Genomic DNA, 24,302 nt, shown 5'->3' with positions numbered 1-24,302 from the left:
GTTGAAATCGGTCTATTATTTCGCCTAGTCTCCATTAAACCGTACCATCCGAATAAGGCTTTTGAGCTTATAATTTTAAATGATAATGCCGATATTCATAATGATAGGGTTTCATTTGACCCTAGCCCCCATACAAAGTTCCCTTCAGAAAACAAATTGAATTAACTTTTAAACACTAGTATCACTTTGAAATTCTGCATAAATAACTTTAATGTTATCGTAAATGGCTCTACCAAAATTTATACGATTAGGACCATATTTACTTTTGCCCCATATAACCCCTTTTCCAGAAAATCACTTTTTTTTGATAACAAATTGTTAAAATATTTCAGAATTAAGGAAATAATAAAAATAATCCACATTTTTAACATACTCACTGGTGTAGTGTATCATATGGTCCATGTCCGACTATAAATTCTTAATTCTTTTATATTTGTCTTGTTCTGTAAAAAGTCAAGGCACTAGCGGGTTTTAAAAAAAATCATGTAATAATCCACAATAATTTTCTTATTCTTCATTATGCCGATAAATATAACAATTTTGTTGCTATGGCTAAACAAACAACTGTATATAGCTATTGCATGAACCAACATTTAGTACTTATTCTCTTTATATTAATTTTACTTTCTTACAATTCTCATTTACTTAATGCAATGATTGCTATAAGACTACATGTTTTTATTAACGACACACAGCTTCGGCCCTAAAAAACACGATTGTTATATTTCTTTGATAAATGATTGATAAATGTATATCTAAATGAATTTTGTAATATCTAAGCGAATAAATGTAAATTAATTAATAAGTATGTAAAATATATTATGTAAAAATAAGCTTTAAGTAGTATTTTTAATTATTTATAATTTTCTATTTGTAGCAAAACGAGCAGAACTAAATTTCGTTTAAAACACGAAGCAATACATGAGTTTAATTAATAACGTTCGTTTCAACGAAGTCTATTTAACAAACACGAAATGTCAACCGAACAACAACAACAACAACCCGATTCTTCTTCTTCAAGCAACGAAGCTGATCGTTTATTCTGGAATATAACAGTGACAAAGCCAAGAAAATATCTTCGTCATTATCAGTATTTAATCAAAAGGGATAATTTACCAACAGTAAAAGTGACTATACTAAATAAATCTTTGGCTCGTTTGCGTTGCAAAGGTTACGAACGCATTGTAGAAATGATCGAAGATGTTCGTAACAAAAATCGTAATGTTTCCGAATTAGAAGCCGATTCATCTACGTGTGCCGAAGTCGAACGTTTTTTCAAAGATATTGTTGTAGCCAAGCCGAGGAAATATGTTCATCATTATCAGTATGTTTTATACCGAGCGGGTTTACCGGCTTTGAAGGTAACGATTCTTAATAAGGAGCTGGCTCGTTTGCGTTGCTGTGGTTACGAGAAAATCGTACGAATGATAGAATAAGTACTTAATAATACATAATGAATTGTTTTTGCTTTTGTATGAAATATTATTTTAAGTATTTTTTTGTGTAATTCTTGAATTTTTGGTTAAGTTTGTAAAATCAATTATTTTATGTTATTTTTGTATTTGTTGCTTTAAAATGGATTAATAAATTTTATTTTTAATAAAATAGTGGGCTGAGCATTCAAATTTGAATGTAAAAATTATCTTAGAGGTAGTTCGGGTCTTTGGACTAAAACTCGCCCTATAAAAAGTAAAAAAAAAGTTTTTTCTTTAAATGGAAAAAAATCTAAGTATAGTTAGTTACAGAATTATAAACCGTACGAAGTTATTGATATAAACGATTGTTCTTTAAAAATACCTAGACGGTTCGGATGAAAACAACTTACTTAGTATGTTAAAATGTTGTTTTTTAATTCGTATTAGAATTGCTTTTGGGAAAATCTACGTTATCTTGACACTACAGCCGACCACTTAATTCAAATACTAATCGAATAGCTTTACCACATATTACCTTTGCTATTTCTTCATTAAAAAAAGCTAATAATAAAATCTTCTCAAACATTGATAAAAGATTAAGTTAAAACAATTATTAAAACTTTTTAGGCGAAAATGATCGTTCGTTTATAAAACTTATGTCACAGTAATCTTTGGACTATGCCGATTTAGCTAAACATCGGGAATTCGGATTATATTTAAAGTTAATTGTAATAATTTCGAAGGAACTGCTTTGTAGTAAGTAATCCCAAAAATAGGACCTAGTCTCCCCTAATTCATTTTCGATCTTATCCAATTCTAAGAATATATTTAGTTAGTTAGTTATATAGATAGATAGATAGATAGATAGATAGATAGATAGATAGATAGATAGATAGATAGATAGATAGATAGATAGATAGATAGATAGATAGATAGATAGATAGATAGATAGGTAGATAGATAGATAGATAGATAGATAGATAGTAGTAGTTAGTTAGTTAGTTAGTTAGTAGTTAGTTAGTTAGTTAGTTAGTTAGTTAGTTAGTTAGTTAGTTAGTTAAGTTAGTTAGTTAGTTAGTTAGTAGTAGTAGTTAGTTAGTTAGTTAGTTAGTTAGTTAGTTAGTTAGTTAGTTAGTTAGTTAGTTAGTTAGTTAGTAGTTAGTAGTTAGTTAGTTAGTTAGTTAGTTAGTTAGTTAGTTAGAGTTAGTTAGTTAGTTAGTTAGTTAGTTAGTAGTAGTTAGTTAGTAGTTAGTTAGTTAGTTAGTTAGTTAGTTAGTAGTTAGTTAGTTAGTTAGTAGTTAGTTAGTTAGTTAGTTAGTTAGTTAGTTAGTTAGTTAGTAGTTAGTTAGTAGTTAGTTAGTTAGTTAGTAGTTAGTTAGTTAGTTAGTTAGTTAGTTAGTTAGTTAGTTAGTAGTTAGTTAGTTAGTAGTAGTGTTAGCTAGTTACTTAGTTAGTTAGTTAGTTAGTTAGTTAGTTAGTTAGTTAGTTAGTTAGTTAGTTAGTTAGTTAGTTAGTAGTTAGTTAGTTAGTTAGTTAGTTAGTTAGTTAGTTAGTTAGTTAGTTAGTTAGTTAGTTAGTTAGTTAGTTAGTTAGTTAGTTAGTTAGTTAGTTAGTTAGTAGTAGTTAGTTAGTTAGTTAGTTAGTTAGTTAGTTAGTTAGTAGTAGTTAGTTAGTTAGTAGTATTAGTTAGTTAGTTAGTTAGTTAGTTAGTTAGTAGCTAGTTAGTTAGTTAGTTAGTTAGTAGTTAGTTAGTTAGTTAGTTAGTTAGTTGTAGTTAGTTAGTTAGTTAGTTAGTTAGTGTTAGTTAGTTAGTAGTAGTTAGTTAGTAGTTAGTAGTTAGTTAGTTAGTAGTTAGTTAGTTAGTTAGTTAGTAGTTAGTTAGTTAGTTAGTTAGTTAGTTAGTTAGTTAGTAGTTAGTAGTTAGTTAGTTAGTAGTTAGTTAGTTAGTTAGTTAGTAGTTAGTTAGTTAGTTAGTAGTAGTTAGTTAGTTAGTTAGTTAGTTAGTTAGTTAGTTAGTTAGTTAGTTAGTTAGTTAGTTAGTTAGTTAGTTAGTTAGTTAGTTAGTTAGTTAGTTAGTTAGTTAGTTAGTTAGTTAGTTAGTTAGTTAGTTAGTTAGTTAGTTAGTTAGTTAGTTAGTTAGTTAGTTAGTTAGTTAGTTAGTTAGTTAGTTAGTTAGTTAGTTAGTTAGTTAGTTAGTTAGTTAGTTAGTTAGTTAGTTAGTTAGTTAGTTAGTTAGTTAGTTAGTTAGTTAGTTAGTTAGTAGTTAGTTAGTTAGTTAGTTAGTTAGTTAGTTAGTTAGTTAGTTAGTTAGTTAGTTAGTTAGTTAGTTAGTTAGTTAGTTAGTTAGTAGTTAGTTAGTTAGTTAGTTAGTTAGTTAGTTAGTTAGTTAGTAGTTAGTTAGTTAGTTAGTTAGTTAGTTAGTTAGTTAGTTAGTTAGTTAGTTAGTTAGTTAGTTAGTTAGTTAGTTAGTTAGTTAGTAGTTAGTTAGTTAGTTAGTTAGTTAGTAGTTAGTTAGTTAGTTAGTTAGTTAGTTAGTTAGTTAGTTAGTTAGTTAGTTAGTTAGTTAGTTAGTTAGTTAGTTAGTTAGTTAGTTAGTTAGTTAGTTAGTTAGTTAGTTAGTTAGTTAGTTAGTTAGTTAGTTAGTTAGTTAGTTAGTTAGAACTAAAAGCAAGATTATCATCTCTATTTGGATTTACATCGGGTTAAATGTGCTAACTTCACCCATAGAGCCACTGTTACCACAGCACTGCATCTATTTTAGATAAAGCATCTATTGGGCGTATGTATTTAAACAACAAAAAATTGCATTAAAATAAAATTTAAACAAATACGATTATAGACAGTTTTAAAATAAATTGCAAGCGTGACTTGCATTTTTATTTTATTTCCAATAGATGTTTTTATTACATTCAACTTTTCCATGACACTTCACTGTTTGACTTTTTTTTGTTTTCCAACTTCTCTCTCAACTCCATGTAATAATAATTTACCTCATAATAGCAAAAATATGCCAAATATAAATATATAAATGTCTGTAAGTATGTTGGAAAAAGGTAAAGGTGATAAATCTTTTTTTCTATAGTTTATAAATATTTATAAATATTTTCCATGGAAAATGGAAAATGGAAAACTAACAAGTTAAGCAGCCAAAAGACATGATGATTTGACATCATCGCCAGGTCATTCATTCATTCGTTCGTTTATGCCTTTTTATGCATCCAGCCTCCAGTGAATAAGTTTGTGAATGTGAAATATTGTCCATATTTGAGTTTTTGTTGTTTTTGTTTTGACAAGCTGATTTATGCATTCACTGTCACTTTGAATTCCTTTTTAGTTGGTTGTTGTTGCCTTTTAGAAATGTTAAGAAATCTTTCTATTGTGACACATAATTATTTGTTTAGAATTAATGTTAAGTTGTGCTGTTTTTTTTTAATTTTTATATTATGTGGCGGATTAGTGTTTGTTATCTTATTAAGAACGTGCCTACTTATTTTCTTGATTTTTGTAGTATTTTATTTAATTTGAAAATTTATTTAATTAAATTTTATATATATAGGTATTTAAATAACTGAAATAAAGTCGTTCTTAATTAGGCTGTCAAGTTCTTCTTTAAGGAAATATTTTAATAGGCAAGAAATGATCAGTGTAAGTATGTAATTTAATGAGAAGAATACAGTATGGCGTTAGAACGTTTTATACTACGTTTCATTATTTGGATGACGAATACCATAATTCGAAGCCTTGCGTTTATGATATGTTGCTAATTACTGTCGAAGTTCCTAAACCCGTGTATATAAATACTAGTTTTGTAATACTTAAGACTACACGAGGTTTTCTGAGATTTTCTATTAAAAATATTTTTTTTTGTTGTACTCTCAATCTCAACTCAATTAATTGACAAATTATCAAATTATATTTAAATTAATTCAAAAATTTTGTATGCTAAACATCAATTAAAAATGTCAAAATTCACACCTAGTAGTTTTGTTAAAACTTGCTTGTAAAAAGATTAGGCTTTTTTTAATACATTTTATAAAGGTGTTAAAATGATTTAAATAATCTTTTTTTTAAAACAAGCCTCTTTTCCAAAAAAAAACTGAGTTTTAAAAAAAAACTTTCATTCTTAACTTTTGTTTTATTATCTTTAGCTTTATCATTTTAATCTTATAAAATATATATGTTTTACTTTATTACTATTTTATTTTTTTTTTTTTCTAAAAATTTGTTTCTATTTTAGTTTCGGTTGAAGATTTTGAGACTATTGTCTTCTTTTTCTTTTGTTTAGTGTGTAAAACTTTTAATTTATATACGAAAGATCGGGTAGTAGTATGTCGATTATAACTGTCACAGAATCATTAATGCATATCACAAAACTATATACAAAATAAAACAGCAACAACAACAGTATTTATACAACAACATTTTTTAAATATTAAAAAAAAGATAAAAATGCAACTAACAAAAAAAAAAAAAAAAAAATTACAACAATAAACTTAACTTAGTCAAAATAGTAAAAACATTTGTATGTATGATGATTATTTTTGTCATAGTCATAAATTAAATGAGCTACTGATACGATGTCATTATTATTATAAACATTTATACACGTTAGCTTAGCGGCTAAATAAGCTAAGTCGATATTTAAAAAAGATTTTAAAGACTACCTTAAACCAACAACTGTAAGTGAGAGTTCTATATACGGCCTTCAGTATTATAAACAGCAGTTCGTATACGTATTTCTTTACAAAAAAAAACAAGTTTAATAACGAAAAAGTACCAAAAAGTCCACTTTTAAAGATTTTCATTGAATCAGAATCTCATTAAATTCAGTTGAAAAATTTCAGTTCCTATAAAACTACCTTATTATACCCTGATCTCCATAAAATTTAGTAGAGAGGTTTTGGCTCATACGAAAGTTAGTTAAAGTCATTTCTGAAGGGGAGCTTATATGGGGATAGGGTCAATTGAGGACCGATCCCTATAAAATTTGATATACAGCTTTTGGCTCGCCCAAAAATTGTTTATGTGGAATTTCACCGGTGTACTCGCATTTTCGAGTCAATAATGTGCGTTAAAGTAATTTTCTGAAGAGGACCTTAAATGGGGGTAGGGTCAATTATGGACCTGTCCTCATAAAATTTAAGAAAGTGATTCCTATAAAACTTTTTTTATGTCGAATTTCATTTTCTGTCATTTTCTGAAGGGGACCTTATATGGAGGGTAGGATCAATTATGGATCGATTCCTATAAAATATGTTCCTGTAGAATTTCATTGCTATAGATATTTCTTTTAGATAGTTATGAGCGTTAAAATCATTTTATAAAGGGAACTTTATATGGGGGTAGGGTCAATTATGGGGCTATCCCTATAAAATTTTGCACAGAGATTTGGGTTTCCATAAAACATATTTGTGACGAATTATAGATGCTTCTTTTAACCAGTTATGAGCGATAAAGTCATTTTCTGAAGGGGGCCTTATATGTGGGCTAGGCGAAATCGTAGACCGATATTGTCCATTTTCAATACCAAACAAATTGCATCAACTAAAAGTATCTATGCAAAATTTCAGCTTGCTAGCTACTTCCATTTGGACTCTATCGTGTTTTCAACAGACAGACGGACGGACATGGCTAGATCGTCTTAGAATCTAATAAGGACCCAGAATAAATATATACTTTTATGGGTCCTAAACGAATATTTCAACGTGTTACAAATGGAACGACAAAAACAATATACCCTCCATATTTTTTGATGGTGGGTATAAAAAGATTCAAAAAGTACAGTTGAAAAACAAACAAGTACCAAAGAGTTTAGTCTTATATATTATCATTCCATCAATAATTCAGAAAATCAAAAAAGGACCATTAGTATGATGAAAAAGTACCAGAAAATTCCCTTAATTAATTTATAAAATAAAAAAAAGTGCCAATTTAATTAAGTAAAAGTACCTGAAAGTGCCCTTTTATAGATTTTCATGTAATTAATATGCAATATGTTGAAGACAAATAGTACCAAAAACATTCACTCTTATAGATTTTCATTATAACAGGATCCTATAGCTGATTACATGTATTAAGCTTCAATATTGCATCAAAAACAAAAAGTACTAGTTGAAAAACGAAAAAGTACAAAAAATCCTTTCCGACAGATTTTCATTCACTCAGTGACTCTGAACGCTTAATTTTATGTTTCTATGTTCAATTTTATAGAAAATTCAAAAAGTTACTTTTGAGGAACGAAAACGAAAAAGTACCAAAAAATCCCCTTTTATATATTCTCACTTTCTCCGGGCTTTACATGCTTAATTTCATTTTTTTAAGTTCAATATTATAGAAAATTCAAAAAGTACCTTTCGAAGAACGAAAAAGTACTAAAAAGTTCCCTTTTACAGGATTTCCCTTAATCCGGTCTCTACACGCTTAGTTTTATGTTTCTGTGTTCAATATTATAGAAAATTCAAAAAGTACTTATTGATGAAGAAAGAAGTAACAAAAAGTCCCTTTTTATATGTTTTCACTTAAAAAAAATTCCCATTTTCTAGGTTTTCATTTACCCCAGGATCTACATGCCTAACTTTATGTTTGAAGTACGTAAAAGTCACTTCTTTAGTTAGGACTCTACATACTGAATTTCGTATTTCTAGGTTAATTATTATAGAGAACTCAAAAAGTACCAGTTAAAGAACGAAAAAGTACCATAAAATAGAGCATGGTATAGGGTATTATTAGCATATTTCATCCGTTGTGTTGGCGATAGAATAATTTTCGAAAGAATTTGGATTAATTATATTCTGAATTCTGTTTACTCAAATAGACTATATAAAGGGATTACGGTTGGCGATAGAATAATTTTCGAAACAATTTGGATCAATTATATTCTGAATTCTGTTTACTCAAATAGACTTTATAAAGGGATTACGGTTAATTATCAACCTTCCCTTTAGAAAATTGAAACCTAAGGGAAACATACTTATAATATTATTATTAAGCAGTGGTGTTTTGAGTACGACAGCGGACTAATGTTGGCATGTTTTTGTGTGTAAAATAGATAAACTTTTTAACTATTCATTAGTAATGACTTATTTAAGTACTTATTTGTAAGCGAGCATTGCAGTATTTGCCTTTAATGACAACGCCGTGTTAAAATAATGACATAAAATGTCAATGATTAAGTTGTGAAGTTTTTTACATTTCATGACACGATATCTGGAAAATCTGATGGATTACATCTGAGTCCAGATTCAGATTTAGTACTGTTAAATCCTTTAGAAAAGTTGAGATCTGCGTTTAAAGAATGTTGGCCTGTTTTATCATTCCATTATAATTTCAAATTATTACATGATTTCAAATAACTCTCTTATTTGTTAAATTAAAAAAGTTCTTTTCAGATTGTCATCGTATGTTTTGATTCCTATGCACATTCATAGCATACGAAGCATACTTATCGCATAACCGACAATGTCATTTCTTATGAAAGTACGTTTACGCTGTTAGTACGAATGTACTACAACGATACCTGTTAGTTGTCGTATTTCACTATGTACGAAGTATATGACTTTACAACGTCATCCAACCAGCAGAATGAAAATTGTTTATCCGCTGTGTTGAGCTTTTGCATTAGCAATTACATGTCTGAAATAATTGAATGAAATTAAATTGTATGTAAAAAAAAAAACGAAGCAGAGAATTGAATAAAATTGAAGAAACAAAGACAAACATTTAAATGGAAACGCGCTTATTAGAGGTATTCAAATATAAAAGTAATTAAACATTATAATAAAAAATTTGTTATTAATAACTCAGATTTGTAAAAGCACAATAAATAACTTTTAAACCAATACAATTCCGAATTTAAAATAATTTCCTCAAACAAAGTGTTTCATTGAATCAACAAACAAACCAAATGATTGCAAGAAATCAATTATTATTTTAATTGAATTGATCACTGCTATGCATGACATGAACGAGTAAAAAGTAACATTTCGTAACTTGAAGAGCATTTAAACTAGTTTTACACATTATTATGAATACCCTTAATAATATTTATTAAAGTACTTTGACACTTTCTTCTTGCATTGAACACCTTATTATCAAATAATCATATTTTTTTATTAATAAATTGTTTAAAGAAATTCATTTAAAATAAAATTTCATCTTTATAATAATTTCGTAATAGAAAAACTGTCTATTGTTTAAAATAAAAAATAATATATTTTACAAAAAATAATCTCACAATGTTCAATGCATTTAATTCATAAATACATTATATACATAATATATTTTTTGGTGGCATTGTATGTTAATTTTTCTTCGTTTTTTCTCTATTATTTTGCATGTTCAATAAATAAAGTTTTCAGTCTAAATTTCAGTTTAAAGAAATTTTAAAACAACATTAACGTGTTTGAATTTTTAAACAACATTGTTTCCAGCTTAAAGCCCAGAGGTTAGTAGAGGTTACGAAAATGAATAATAATAATGATCATGACGATTACGTGGATGATGATGATGGGAAGAGACAGATGTTGTTGGATGGATGGATGTTGTGAATTGATTTGATCTCATTTATATGGAGTAAGGTGAGAAGGAGTAATCATCGATCAAGTGAATTTTTATACAATTTTTGTGTTTAGTATGAAATAAAAGAGTAAAATTTATAAACGGTCTTTTAACAGTTCAAGGGAATGATTTTTGGTCACTATAGTTTAATCTGGTCTGAACTATTAGCCCACAGTGTGAACTATTGTTTAGTTTATAGTCTGAACTACTGTTTAGTATATTGATTTAGTGTATAGTCTGGACTATAGGTTCAGTCTACAGTCTGAACTATAGTTCAGTCTATAGTCTGGACTATAGTTCAGTCCATAGTCTGAACTATAGTTCAGTCTGTAGCCTGGAATATAGTTCAGTCTATAGTCTGGACTATAGTTCAGTCTATAGTCTGGACTATAGTTCAGTCTATAGTCTGAACTGTAGTTCAGTCTGTAACCTGGACTATAGTTCAGTCTATAATCTGGACTATAGTTCAGTCTATGGGCTGGACTATAGTTCAGTCTATAGTCTGAACTATAGTTCAGTCTACAGTCTGAACTATAGTTCAGTCTGTAGTCTTGACTATAGTTCAGTCTACAGGCTGGACTATAGTTCAGTCTATAGTCTGAACTATAGTTCAGTCTATAGTCTTAATTGTAATTCAGTTTATAGGTTGGACCATAGTTCAGTCTATAGTCTGAAGTATAGTTCAGTCTATAGTCTGGACTATAGTTTAGTCGATAGTCTGGACTAAAGTTCAGTCTATAGTCTGGACTATAGTTTAGTCGATAGTCTGGACTATAGTTCTGTCTATAGTGTGGACTATAGTTCAGTCTATAGTCTGGACTATAGTTCAGTCTATAGACTGGACTATAGTTCAGTCTATAGACTGGACTAAAGTTCAGTTTATAGTCTGAACTATAGTTCAGTCTGTAGTCTTGACTATAGTTCAGTCTATAGACTTGACTATAGTTCAGTTTATAGTCTGAACTATAGTTCAGTCTATAGTCTCGACTATAGTTCAGTCTATTGGTTGGACCATAGTTCAGTCTATTGGTTGGACCATAGTTCAGTCTATAGTCTGGACTATAGTTCAGTCTATAGACTGGACTAAAGTTCAGTTTATAGTCTGAACTATAGTTCAGTCTGTAGTCTTGATTATAGTTCAGTCTATAGACTTGACTATAGTTCAGTTTATAGTCTGAACTATAGTTCAGTCTATAGTCTTGACTATAGTTCAGTCTATAGGTTGGACCATAGTTCAGTCTATAGTCTGAACTATAGTTCAGTCTATAGTCTGAACTATAGTTCAGTCTATAGTCTGGACTATAGTTTAGTCGATAGTCTGGACTATAGTTCAGTCTATAGTCTGGACTATAGTTTAGTCGATAGTCTGGACTAAAGTTCAGTCTATAGTCTGGACTATAGTTTAGTCTATAGTCTTGACTATAGTTCAGTCTAGACTGGACTTTAGTTCAGTCTATAGTCTTGTCTATAGTTCATTCTATAGGCTGGACTATAGTTCAGTCTATAATCTGAACTATAGTTTATTCTATAGTCTGGACTATAGTTTAGTCGATAGTCTGGACAATAGTTCAGTGTATAGCCTGAACTATAGTTTAATGTATAGTCTGGACTAGTTTGGTCTATAGTGTGGACTATAGTTTAATCTAAAATCGTGTCTGTAGTTAGGTTTATAGTCTGGACTATTATTTAGTTGGACTATACTTTAATCTACAGTCTGTATTATAGTTTATTTATTATCTTGTCTATAGATTAGTCTATAGTCTGTCAATAGTCTGTACTATAGTTTGGGGTATATTCTAAACTATAGTTAAGTCTATAGTATAGACTATAGTTTAATCTTTAGTATGGCCTATGTTTTAGTCTATAGGCTGGATTAAGGTTATACATAAAAAAGTATTATAGATGATAAAAATAATTTGTCATTTTTATTTAAATTTGCTAAATGGCAAACAAAAGCGAAAAATTTCAAAAATATTTCTTTTAAAAAAATTTCAGTAGTTCAAAAATACCACAGCTGCTTTTGTAAATCCATATTCATAATTCCCATTAAATTTGCAGTAGAAAAAAAATAAATAATGTGGGAAGTAGATTCCACAACAATGATCAACTAATTTGAAATTATTGTAATGGGAAGAAAGAAAAAAATCTAATTGTGTGTGTAGAAAAAAAAAAATCTTAAATAAAATAAATTTTTTCAAATAAGTTAAAGAGTTTCTTATCGTGCTTTCAACCCCAATTTTTAAATAAATTCACTGTAATGTATTGATGGTGGGGAAGCTAGTTCCTATGCGCATTTCGCCGGTTGCTTAAGCCAGCTCATCAGGAAACCTTTCCCAATATTTTAGGAAAACTAGAAATGTCTTATGAAAGAATTATTTTAAACTCAATAAGAATTCAAAACGCATCTTTCACAAAACATTAAAGTTTTGACAAAACACCAACAATAACAGTGAGTTTATTTTTTCTTACATTCCTTTCTGCACTTGGCTGGTTGTTTTCCAACTCTAAATGCAGTTGTAAGGGAAAAAAAATAAAAACAAAATAAACAACTTCTATTTTGTTGTTTATAAAAACAACAGAATAGGGTATTCAGTTTTAAATGCACGGGCACTTGCAAATTTAATTTAAAAATTGATTTCGGGATTTTTATTATTTTTTCAAATAAGTTAAAGAGTTTCTTATCGTGCTTTCAACCCCAATTTTTAAATAAATTCACTGTAATGTATTGATGGTGGGGAAGCTAGTTCCTATGCGCATTTCGCCGGTTGCTTAAGCCAGCTCATCAGGAAACCTTTCCCAATATTTTAGGAAAACTAGAAATGTCTTATGAAAGAATTATTTTAAACTCAATAAGAATTCAAAACGCATCTTTCACAAAACATTAAAGTTTTGACAAAACACCAACAATAACAGTGAGTTTATTTTTTCTTACATTCCTTTCTGCACTTGGCTGGTTGTTTTCCAACTCTAAATGCAGTTGTAAGGGAAAAAAAAATAAAAACAAAATAAACAACTTCTATTTTGTTGTTTATAAAAACAACAGAATAGGGTATTCAGTTTTAAATGCACGGGCACTTGCAAATTTAATTTAAAAATTGATTTCGGGATTTTTATTATTTTTTCAAATAAGACATTTCTAGTTTTCCTAAAATATTGGGAAAGGTTTCCTGATGAGCTGGCTTAAGCAACCGGCGAAATGCGCATAGGAACTAGCTTCCCCACCATCAATACATTACAGTGAATTTATTTAAAAATTGGGGTTGAAAGCACGATAAGAAACTCTTTAACTTATTAGAAAAAATAATAAAAATCCCGAAATCAATTTTTAAAAAAAAAAAAAAAAAAAAAAAAAAAAATAAATTTTACTTTCCAATGTTGCAAAAGACAACTCGAAAACTCATGCATTAATCTATAAATAATATAATAACAACAAAAAACATATTAAATAATTTCCATTCATAAGCAAATTTAGCTGTTTTTTTATATGAAACAATTTTTATTGCCATTATTAGCATTCAGCTAAAAATACTAAAAAATTTTGTTTAATTTACATTATAATAAATGAAACCCGAAACTCCAAAAAACATTTCTTCTCATCTTGACCAATCATAAGCTCTAATTTAACCTTTCACTTTTCATTTAAACAAAAAAGCTTAAGAAAAAAATGTTTGATAAGACAGATAAATAAAACACATTTTTTCTCTAGATTTTATTGTTTATCACCTGGTTTTAAACTATTTATTATTATTTTTCTATGGTGGTCAGTGTGAAATTTTGGAAAAAAAAGTGTAAGGCCCTTTCTTTTTTAGTTAAGTTTACCTAGTTTTAGAGTAAATCATTTTTTTATGCATTCTCAATTATTTTATTTACTTGTTTTATTATTAAAAGTAAGAAAATTTTAAAAAAAAATTTATTTCTTGATTTTTGTGTAACAAATTGTCACCAACACTCTCCCTACGCCACCGTCTATAATTTATGTTTTGAAAACCATGGAACTGAGCTGTAAATTGTCAACTTAATGTCCGTAATTTTATTATATTGTTTACACTGTTTTTTACACCAACCATTGTTGTGCTAATGAAAGCATAAAAAATATGCTTTTATTTTATACACACAGGTACTCTATTGTTATTAAAATCTGAGGTCTATCAAAGAATTCTTTTTAAAATTTTAGTAGTTGTTGAGTTTTTAAAGAAAAAAAGAAACGTGACATTAGATAAAAGCATTGGTTAGTAATTAATGTTTTGTTTTCCTCTGTTACAAATGTTAAGATATTTTCTTAAAATTGTTTTAAGAAGAAATAGAAGTTTTAATAAACTTACCATTGAATAAGGTTTATTAAAGTAAAGATAAAGATATTTTATATTTTATTTTAGAACAAATTGTTTATAACCGGTTGGGAAATGTTTTGTTTAGTTTTAATCTTATTCATCAGTCTTATGCTAAGAATACCAGGAATTTCTTTATAATGTTTTATCAAGTTTTTTTCTTCAATTTTTCTCTGGTCAACAAAAACAAAAAAATTTTGGGAAAATTCCATCCACTTAGATTTTTTCTCTCATATAATGACTTCAACGGTCAATAATGACTTCAACGGTCAATAATTTCACTGATAAAGTATTATTTTGATTCATAAAGCTTTTGCATAAAAATATTATATAAATTCCAAAATTGTTGTTTAAACTTTATAAATAAGCTCATTAAAAAGCTTTCTGAAAAATATTTTCAAATCTGTTTTTTCTAAATATAAATACATATCTCTTAATAAGAACAAAATAAAAAGCTTTACTAAAAGCTTTTGCAAAAAAACTTCATAAAAGTTACAGCAAAAAGCCTTTTTTCACAAGTATGTATTTTCATTTACAACAAGTTCATTTCATTAATAAGAATTTTTTGCCGTTTTCGCAACAAATAATTAAAATTATGAATTTTTACAAGAAAAGCTTTTTTCCAAAAATCTGAAAAGTATTTTTTAAACAGATTTGTTTTGTTTTTCATAATGACTCGAATTGTTAAAAAAGCTTTTTTTTTTAATATGGACAAATAAATGAGCTTTTCACTAAAAACTTGTTTAAATATGTATTTTCTTTACCATAAGGCAGTAAACTTTATAAATAAGCTTCATTGGAAAGCTTTCTGAAAAATATTTCCAAATAAACTTTTTCTAAATACACATGTGTACATATCCTTTAATAAGAAAAAAAATAAATAAATAAAAGGCTTCACTAAAAGCTTTTGCACAAAAACATCTTAAAAGTTGCAACAAAAAGCTTTTTTCAAAAGTATTTTCATTTACAACAAATCCACTTCATTAATAAGAATTTGTAGCCATCTCCGCAACTAATAATTAAAATTGTGTATTTTTACAAGAAACGCTTTTTTTCCAAAAATCAATTTTTTGCGTTTTTCCGAAAGAAAGAAATTGCATAAGAAAGCCTTTTAAAAGAAAAGTTTAAATAAACTTTAATTTATAATTTTTTTCGTGCAAATCTTTGTTAAATAACAAAAATGTATAAAACAAAAAGCTTTATTCTGAATAAATATAACATGTAATAGAAAAAGCTTCATAAAGAGCTTTTAAAGCAAAATCTAAAACAGTTGTTTTCTGAGGTTTTTTATTAACAAAAATATGTATAAAAAATACTTAAAGATTTCTTCTTTTGAACAAAACTTAACTACAAAAAGCTTTATTCATTTATGAAAAAGCACTTCATTTCAAAACAAACAAATATGCATTTCTGAGTTTTTTTTTAACCGAAATTTTTTTTATTAAAAACTAGTTTTTCAAGAAAATTAATTTGTTATACAACTATTTTGAGAAAGTTTTAATAATAAATATTTTATTTAAATAGCTATAGAAAAGCTATTTTTTAAAACTTTAATTTCCCAAAAAAAATTACTAAAACAGAAGATTTTTTTTTTTTTAAATATAGAATATTTTTTTCCTTTCTCAAAAAATAGATTCCTGAAAAAAAAAATAAAATATTTCACTTTCAATATATGTAAACGCATGTAAAATTTTATTTATCTAAAAGCTTCTCAAAAAGGCTTTTCAAAAAAAGCTTTTTCATTTAGAACAAAAAAATAAAGTTTTTTAATAAAAATAAGTTTTTTTTTAATAATTATTTACAAACTATTTTAAAAGCTTTTTTTAAAGATCTACAAAAAAGCTTCTTAAATTGATAAAAATTAAATTATAAAACATTAAAAATAGCTGTTTACTTAATATAACTTTTAATAAAAAAATTTTAAAAGCTTCTTTTAAAACTTTTCAAAAAACAATTTCTTGCAAGAAAACTTTTTAAAAAAGCTTTTAATATATTAAACATCCAAAAAGCTGTGAACATAATGTAGTTTTTAGTTCAAAAAACTATTTTCTTTAAGAAAGCTTTTTATATAAAGCTTTAAATTTATTAAACATCCATAAAGCTGTTAACTTAATGTAACTTTTAATTAACATTTTTTTAAAATCTTTACTTAAAGCTTTTCAAAAACAATTTTCATCAAGAAAGTTTTTTTAGAACATTCAAAAAAGCTGTTTGCTTAATATAACTTTTAATTAAACAAAATTTTTAAAGCTTCCCTTGAAGCTTTCATTTCCTTTAAGAAAGCTTTAAAAAAGCTTTTAAATTATTAAACATTCAAAACGCTGTGAACATAATGTAACTTTTAATTTAAACTTTTATTCTTTTCGACGAGACCAGCTGATGGAACCAAGAATGTCGAACTCTAGGTCGACTGCCTCAATAACCTAACCTAAGATAAACATTAAATACTAAAACACACTTAAAAAAACTTTCCTTTTTTCCAAAATGAAAAAATACCACCGTTAAAGAAAACTAAATTTCTAATTAAAAAAACATGCTAATTTGTTACATTAAACTAATGAAAATAATTAATAACACAAAACCATTTAATTGATTTATTATGTAAAACGAAGTAAACATCAATAACAACAACAGCACGCTTGCATAATGTTTAATCAAGCCTGCTGCTGTTGCTCACCTAAACACTAAAACACAATTGGTCATTTCCTTGACAATTATACCAATAAAACGCGATAAACGCCAGATATTAACAAAAACAGATAAAACAACAACAAATAAAAGGAAAAACATAAATTGTTCCAAAGAAAACGAAATCTAAAGCAAAATAATATAAGACGGACATAAAAAATATAAATAATTGGCAGAAAAAACTAAATAAATAAATACTAGTGGTGGCAAAAGTATTTTATAAAAACATAAATAAAGAAAAATAACATAAATATTTCAAAAAAAGAAAGAGAAAGAAAATATGAAATAATGTAAAGAGAAACATTTAAGCAAAAACAGCAAAATTTAAACTGTTAAGAAAATTTTAAAAGCAACAACAGTAACAAAATTTAGCACGCTAATTAGCAACAACATAAATAAAATAATTAAAAAAAAGTTAAACAAAGAAAATTTTAATAGAAGAACTTAAGAGACATATAGAAGCAAAAAGAGCTAACTTTATATTTTTAAATTAAAATGTGAATTAAGTTTAAACTCGAAGACCATTAGAAATGCAGATTTTTCTATATTATTTCGAAAATGATAAAAGTGTAGATAACTGCTTTTGCTGCTAAACCTGTCATTTGCAGTTAATGCCTTAAGAAGGTATAACAAATCCAGATTACAAGTGTTTCAGTTTATTTAAACACGAGCAAATAATAATAATTTTAAACAAAATCAAATTTTACTCAAAAAAACGTACAATTTAATTGAAAGACAAAAACAACAAAAGACTAGATAAAAAAAACTAAGAAACCAAAAACAAAATAGAAAATATGATAAAATTATTAAGTGAAAAATTAATAGACCCTGAAGAGAATATATTATTATTATTTTCATTATTACTATTATTTATATATTTTTTTGTTATAAATATTAACTACTTCATTTTGCAGCAAAAAAAAACCAACAAAAACTAAAACTATTTTCTTTAGATAGATTATAATAATTAAAAATTAAAGTTTAAGTGCAACAGCAGCAGCAACTGCAATAACTACGACTTGTAACATTTATGGTTAAAGAAAAGTGCTATTTAAGGAAAATTTGTTTAAAAAACTTGTTAAATCATTCATTTATTCATAGTGGTTTTTTTAAAGTTTATAGTAAAATGATTAGCAGTTTTAAAAAGATCATTTAAGGTGAATACGAGTAATAAGCTCAAGGAAGTTGTTTTTGTTTAAGCGAAAAAAACACGTTCGTTATTTAAGTCTTTTGATTGTTGTTACATCTGTGGTTTGTTTAATTGAAAAAAGTATATATATATTATTTTTGTGTTTATCTTTTGAATACAGATGATCATTGCTATTTAATTGGAATTTTAATTTGATTTTATATCCTTGACTTTTTACTAATAATTTAACTAAAATGGATAAGTTATTTAGTTGTAGCATAATCTACATGAAAAGAATTTCATAATTTAAAACTAATACGATATTTTTAACTGCTGCTATAGTCTGGTATATTGTTGGTTCTCTGTAGTAGACTATAGACTTGTCTATAATGTACACTGGTTTGCACTTTAGTCGAAACTATAAAACTATAGTAAGAACTATAGTGTGGCCTATAGTCGAAAATATAGTCTGCTCCTGAATATATGCTAATAAGATCAGACTATAGTCTTTCCTATATTCGAAACAATTGCCTGCACTCTGTCTGACCTATAATATAAGCTGTCCTATAGTGGGGTCGGAACTATGGTCAAGATTAGAATGTGCTTTATATTCGAAACTTTAGTTTGTTCCATAGTTAAGTTTATAGTCGGGAGTATAATCAGATCTATCATCGAGTAAGTAATAGAGCCTATAGACTTTTCTATAATGTAGTCTAGACAATTATCGACATTTCAGTCTACACCACAGTCGAGACTATAGGTTGCCTTAGAGTTTAGTTTACTAATTTTTTTGGATCTGTCCTATAGTCGATACTATAGTATAGTCTATAATCAACACAATTGTCTGCTCTATAATCTCTAATAGATACTTTGAACTGCACTATGGTCGAAACTATAATTTGTTCTCGAATATAGTCTAGTCTTTGGTCTGAACTATAGTCTTTTCTTTAGTCCAGTATCGACGCTATAGTCTGCTCTCTAATGGAAACTATAGTCTGGTCTATAATAGACACTTTTGCAGTATAGTCAAGATTATAATATATAATATAGTTTACTCTTTATTTTGGACCATACTCTGTCCTATAGTCGAAACTATAGTATGGTCAATAGTCAAAGCTATACTCTACTCTAAGTCAAAACTATAGTCTGATATAGCCGAAACTATAGTCTGATATAGCCGAAACTGTAGTCTGCACTATAGTCGAGGCTACAGTTTGTTCTCGAATCTTTAGTCTAGACTATGTATAGTCTTTTATTTTATCGTGACTATAGCGAGGTATTTAATTACACTATAGACTGCTCTGTGGTTCGGTATATATAGTCTGATATAGCCGAAACTATAATCTGATATAGCCGAAACTGTAGTCTGCACTATAGTCCAGGCTACAGTTTGTTCTCGAATATAGTCCACTCTTTAGTTTAGACAATAGTCTTTTCTTTAATCGTGGTCTTTAATTATCGGTATAGACTACTCTATGACCCGGTATATAAGAGACACTATGGTCCGCAGTATAATCGAAGCTATAGTCTCCTATTTAGTCTGTTCTGTAACTTATATGTAATTTGGTCTAGACTATAGTATGTTCTTTAGTCGAAATTATAGTACAGTATGCAGTTTACACTATGCTCAGGTCTAGTGTATAGTATATATATAGTCGAGATTGTGGAAACCTCTATGGACTTTATTTTACTTTATTGTTTGGAATAGAGTACAGTTTATTATAGAGCCTATACTCTGCTCTACTGACGAAACTATATTGTTTTATATTTGAGACTAAAGTCCGCTCTATAATCTAGACTATAGTTTCCTCTATAGTCCACTCTACGGTTGAAACTATAGTATGCCTTAGAGCCGAATATAGTCCCGATTATCTTTATAGTCTGGTCTAAAGCCGATACTATAAACTGCTTTATAGTTTTGTCTATTGTCGATGCTATAGTATAGTCAATTTTCGAGACTATAGTATACTTTATAGTCCATACTAAATTATGTCAGTAATCGAGAATAAATTTTGGTCTAAAGACAAGAGTATAGTCCAGGAGCGGATCCAGCTCATGCGTTTGGGGGGGACATTTTCCTATTTAAACTATAAAGTAAGAGGATGTTTTTGTATGCACTACGTAACAAGACTAGAAAAATAATCAAAATTAATCTATTAATTGTGAATCGATAAAATATTTTGTCGATTTATATGTATATCTAATAAATATTAAAGATTTTTAGTTTAAGGGTATTTATCATTATCTTAAACTAACTTTTTTCGGCACACTTATGCTTGAAATTTTTAAAACAAACTGCAATAGTCTTTAACAATTGTTGGCACTTTTAAAAATTTAGTCTCTCTTTCTTAAAGTTTTTTCCAACAATTTTGAAAAGTATTAATTAAAGGCGTTGCTAAGCTTAGAAAGAAAATAACAAAAACAATAATGAATTATTTTAAGACAACTAGGTTACAAACTTTTTTGTAGTACTTTATAAAACAATTAAAAATAAAAAAACTAAAACAAAAACAAAGTAAAACAAAAAATTTAACAAAACAACAACATTCTAATGTGAATAAAATTGAAGTATGTGTCTTAAGTCTATTAAAAACAAATAAATGTAACTCAAAAAAGTATGTAGCTTAAGTCTTTTGTTTATGGCCAAACAAAAATCGCATTTATATAGTTTTTATTTACTAAGTGGCAAATTTTGTATTATTTATTGGCCATATGATAAACTAAAACCGGTAGCAGACAATTTTTTTTTTTTGTAATTAAGTAATAATTTGTTTTAAACATTTATTAAATGCTAATAGATGTTAAGAAAATTATCTCAAAAAGTTGTTTTATTTAAATAGAGTTTTTAAGAAAATTAATATGTTGCTATTATTTCAATATAATATAAATTTCGTTTGTATTTTAATTAAAAATGAAAAGTTTATAAATCTTTAATAAATAATTAATGATTTGGTTCATTTAATGTCATTTTTTGTTAATATAACATTTTATGTTTTTGTTTATTGCGAAATATTCATACATACATATTTAAGTTGTTTTATCAAATTGATTTTTTGTTATCGTGTTTTTACTTATTAAAAATTTAAAACGTATGTTACAGAATCTTATTAGAATAAATTACTTTGACCGATATTTTTGTTTTTTTATATAATTTTTTTCTCTATATTGTTTTAGCAGCTTATCTTTAAAAAAATACCGTTAATGTGTATAAATACTTGTACATTAGGGTGGTTGCAAAAGTGTTTTAATAACACTTTTGATTAATAAAGAACTGATACATTAATTTTTAATAGAAAGTATTTAAGCTATAGACTAGACTAGAATTTAAGCTAGACTATAGACTAGACTATAGACTAGACTATAGACTAGACTAGACTAGACTATAGACTAGACTATAGACTAGACTATAGACTAGACTATAGACTAGACTATAGACTAACTATAGACTAGACTAGACTAGACTAGACTATAGACTGGACTATATACTAGACTATAGACTAGACTATAGACTAGACTATAGACTAGACTATAGACTAGACTATAGACTAGACTATAGACTAGACTACATATAGACTAGACTATAGACTAAACTATAGACTAGACTATAGACTAGACTATAGACTAGACTATAGACTAGACTATAGACTAGACTAGACTATAGACTAGACTATAGACTAGACTATAGACTAGACTATAGACTAGACTATAGACTAGACTATAGACTAGACTATAGACTAGACTATAGACTAGACTATAGACTAGACTATAGACTAGACTATAGACTAGACTATAGACTAGACTAGACTATAGACTAGACTATAGACTAGACTATAGACTAGACTATAGACTAGACTATAGACTAGACTATAGACTAGACTATAGACTAGACTATAGACTAGACTATAGACTAGACTATAGACTAGACTATAGACTAGACTATAGACTAGACTATAGACTAGACTATAGACTAGACTATAGACTAGACTATAGACTAGACTATAGACTAGACTATAGACTAGACTAGACTAGACTATAGACTAGACTATAGACTAGACTATAGACTAGACTATAGACTAGACTATAGACTAGACTATAGACTAGACTATAGACTAGACTATAGACTAAACTATATAGACTAGACTATAGACTAGACTATAGACTAGATTATAGACTAGACTATAGACTAGACTATAGACTAGACTATAGACTAGACTATAGACTAGACTATAGACTAGACTATAGACTAGACTATAGACTAGACTATAGACTAGACTATAGACTAGACTATAGACTAGACTATAGACTAGACTATAGACTAAACTATAGACTTGTCTATTTTAAACTTGAATACATACATCTTAGCTACTTCCGGGCAAACATTTATACCGATTAAACTTCCGTAAGGAAAAGTTACCTAAGTAATTCAGATTATTTCTTGGACTCATACAAAAGGAACCACCTTAATTAAAAAAAAATTTAAACTCATTTATCCAACTTTCTCATGATATTTTGATATAAATAATTTATATATTATTTAATGTCGTAAGTGTGGTATTTGATGAATAAATCAAATATCTGCAACTTTTACTTAATATGTTAATGATTAAATTTTTTTTTTTTGCAAATCTCAACAGTTCTATTTCTTAATGATCATGAATGTTTTAAATCTAAATAGAACATTTGTCAAAATTTAATAGAACATTTTGTCACTATTAACATATTTTCAACAATTTGAATAATTTGCCTAAAACTTCTTATAAAATTTACTAATACCAGGAGGCATTAAATATTTGTTTAATCTTCATTTGGATTGTAAAATGCTATTAATCAAGATATTAGATAATAATATTTAAAAAATCTTTGAAAACAGATATCGCACCTCTGACCCAACATTTCTTTACTTAATCTACATATACATAAATGTTATGTAATACTATTATATATAAAAATCTATACATACCGTTTAAAAAAGTGTAGGAGTTCAAAATGTATGCAAAAAGTATCCTTTTAATTGTAGAAATAAAGTTGAATACTCTTTAAATAGTATTTTTATCCAAATATTTTAACAAAAAATATTATTTCTAATTTTTGTTAATTCATAAAAAGATACACATACATATTATTTTTCAATATAATGTATATTAATTTCTATTCTCTATATCACTAGTATAAATTAAACAATTTATTTTTCAATGATTTATGAGTGTAACATATTTTTGTTTAACATTTATTTAACAACTTTTTTATTTATTTTCCATAGACTCTTTTGCATGTGTAATTAATTGGATGTTTTATTAACAAGAGGACATTAAACTATTTGGCATTTTAACGATTCGCACATGATCTTCATCATGATCATCGACAAACAGACACAATGTGCAGTTAAAACGTTTAAATCACCACGATACCAAAAGAAAAACACGTTTCCGCGCTAAAATTTTTTCACTGTGACGTTTGTTCAGCAATAAAAGAAAATTGATATTTTTGTTTGAACTTTTTCATTTCAACAAAAAAAAAAAAACTGCCCGCACTTTTCAATGATTTTTTTGCAATTTTCTTGGTTTTTGCACATTAGTTTGATTTTTTATGTTAAAACATTTCTTTTTCGAGTAAATTTATTTTAAAGTTAAAAAAGTGGAAAAATAAAGTTTACAAATTTATTATAGAAAATACGAGATAAAAAAAAATTCAACAAACGGCTGCAGCGTGCAGCTTTTGTGTTCAGAGCGTTGTTATCACGACGGTTTCTTAAAGTGTTGTGACTGTTGAGTTGCTTACCATTTTGCGGTAAAGTGTTTCATTTTTTCTTTACATCTTTCTTTTCTTGGTGTTATTTATTTGAAGTTTTGTTTGGCTTTTCTTTGTTTTGATTTCGTTTCTTTTTTACTGTGATGCATTATGGTTTATTTTCTTTTCTCTGAAGCTTTTTGTTTTTTGTTGATGAAATTATTGTGCCAAGCGTGGAGTTTGTTTACATTTTTAGTTGGTTTTTGTTGTTGCAAGAGCAGAGAAATGTTTGATTATAAAAGTATAAGATAAATTTAAGAGATGGAAAGAAAGTAAGAGAGATTTTAAAAGTTTTTATAGAAAACTGAAGTGATCTTCAGTAGAAATTGAGGGAGCAATTTTTCACTAACTAACTAACTAACTAACTAACTAACTAACTAACTAACTAACTAACTAACT

The 24,302-nt window shown here is 27.2% G+C and overlaps 2 protein-coding genes across 4 annotated transcripts in view; one reads left to right on the top strand and one right to left on the bottom strand.

Moving 5' to 3' along the window:
- Positions 1–24,302, bottom strand: part of LOC119604013 (putative uncharacterized protein DDB_G0289263) — a 280,690-nt gene that overhangs the window by 131,180 nt on the left and 125,208 nt on the right. The window lies entirely within an intron of this gene.
- LOC119604028 lies at positions 706–1,436 on the top strand. The gene is made up of 2 exons (XM_037956361.1): positions 706–805; positions 878–1,436. The coding sequence occupies exon 2, from the start codon at positions 975–977 to the stop codon at positions 1,434–1,436; it is 462 nt and encodes a 153-aa protein (XP_037812289.1). The 5' UTR covers positions 706–805; positions 878–974.

Source organism: Lucilia sericata, unplaced genomic scaffold (assembly GCF_015586225.1).
Source record: "Lucilia sericata isolate MDLA Ls3-8-SP2 unplaced genomic scaffold, ASM1558622v1 Contig000353F_arrow, whole genome shotgun sequence".
Taxonomy (NCBI): Eukaryota; Metazoa; Arthropoda; class Insecta; order Diptera; family Calliphoridae; genus Lucilia; species Lucilia sericata.
The sequence above is the reverse complement of the archived record's forward strand: the minus strand, read 5'-3'. Positions and strand labels throughout refer to the sequence as shown.

Bases quoted from the DNA above. Each gene is read 5' to 3' on its own strand.
- LOC119604028 (XM_037956361.1), top strand. From the start codon at position 975: ATGTCAACCGAACAACAACAACAACAACCCGATTCTTCTTCTTCAAGC.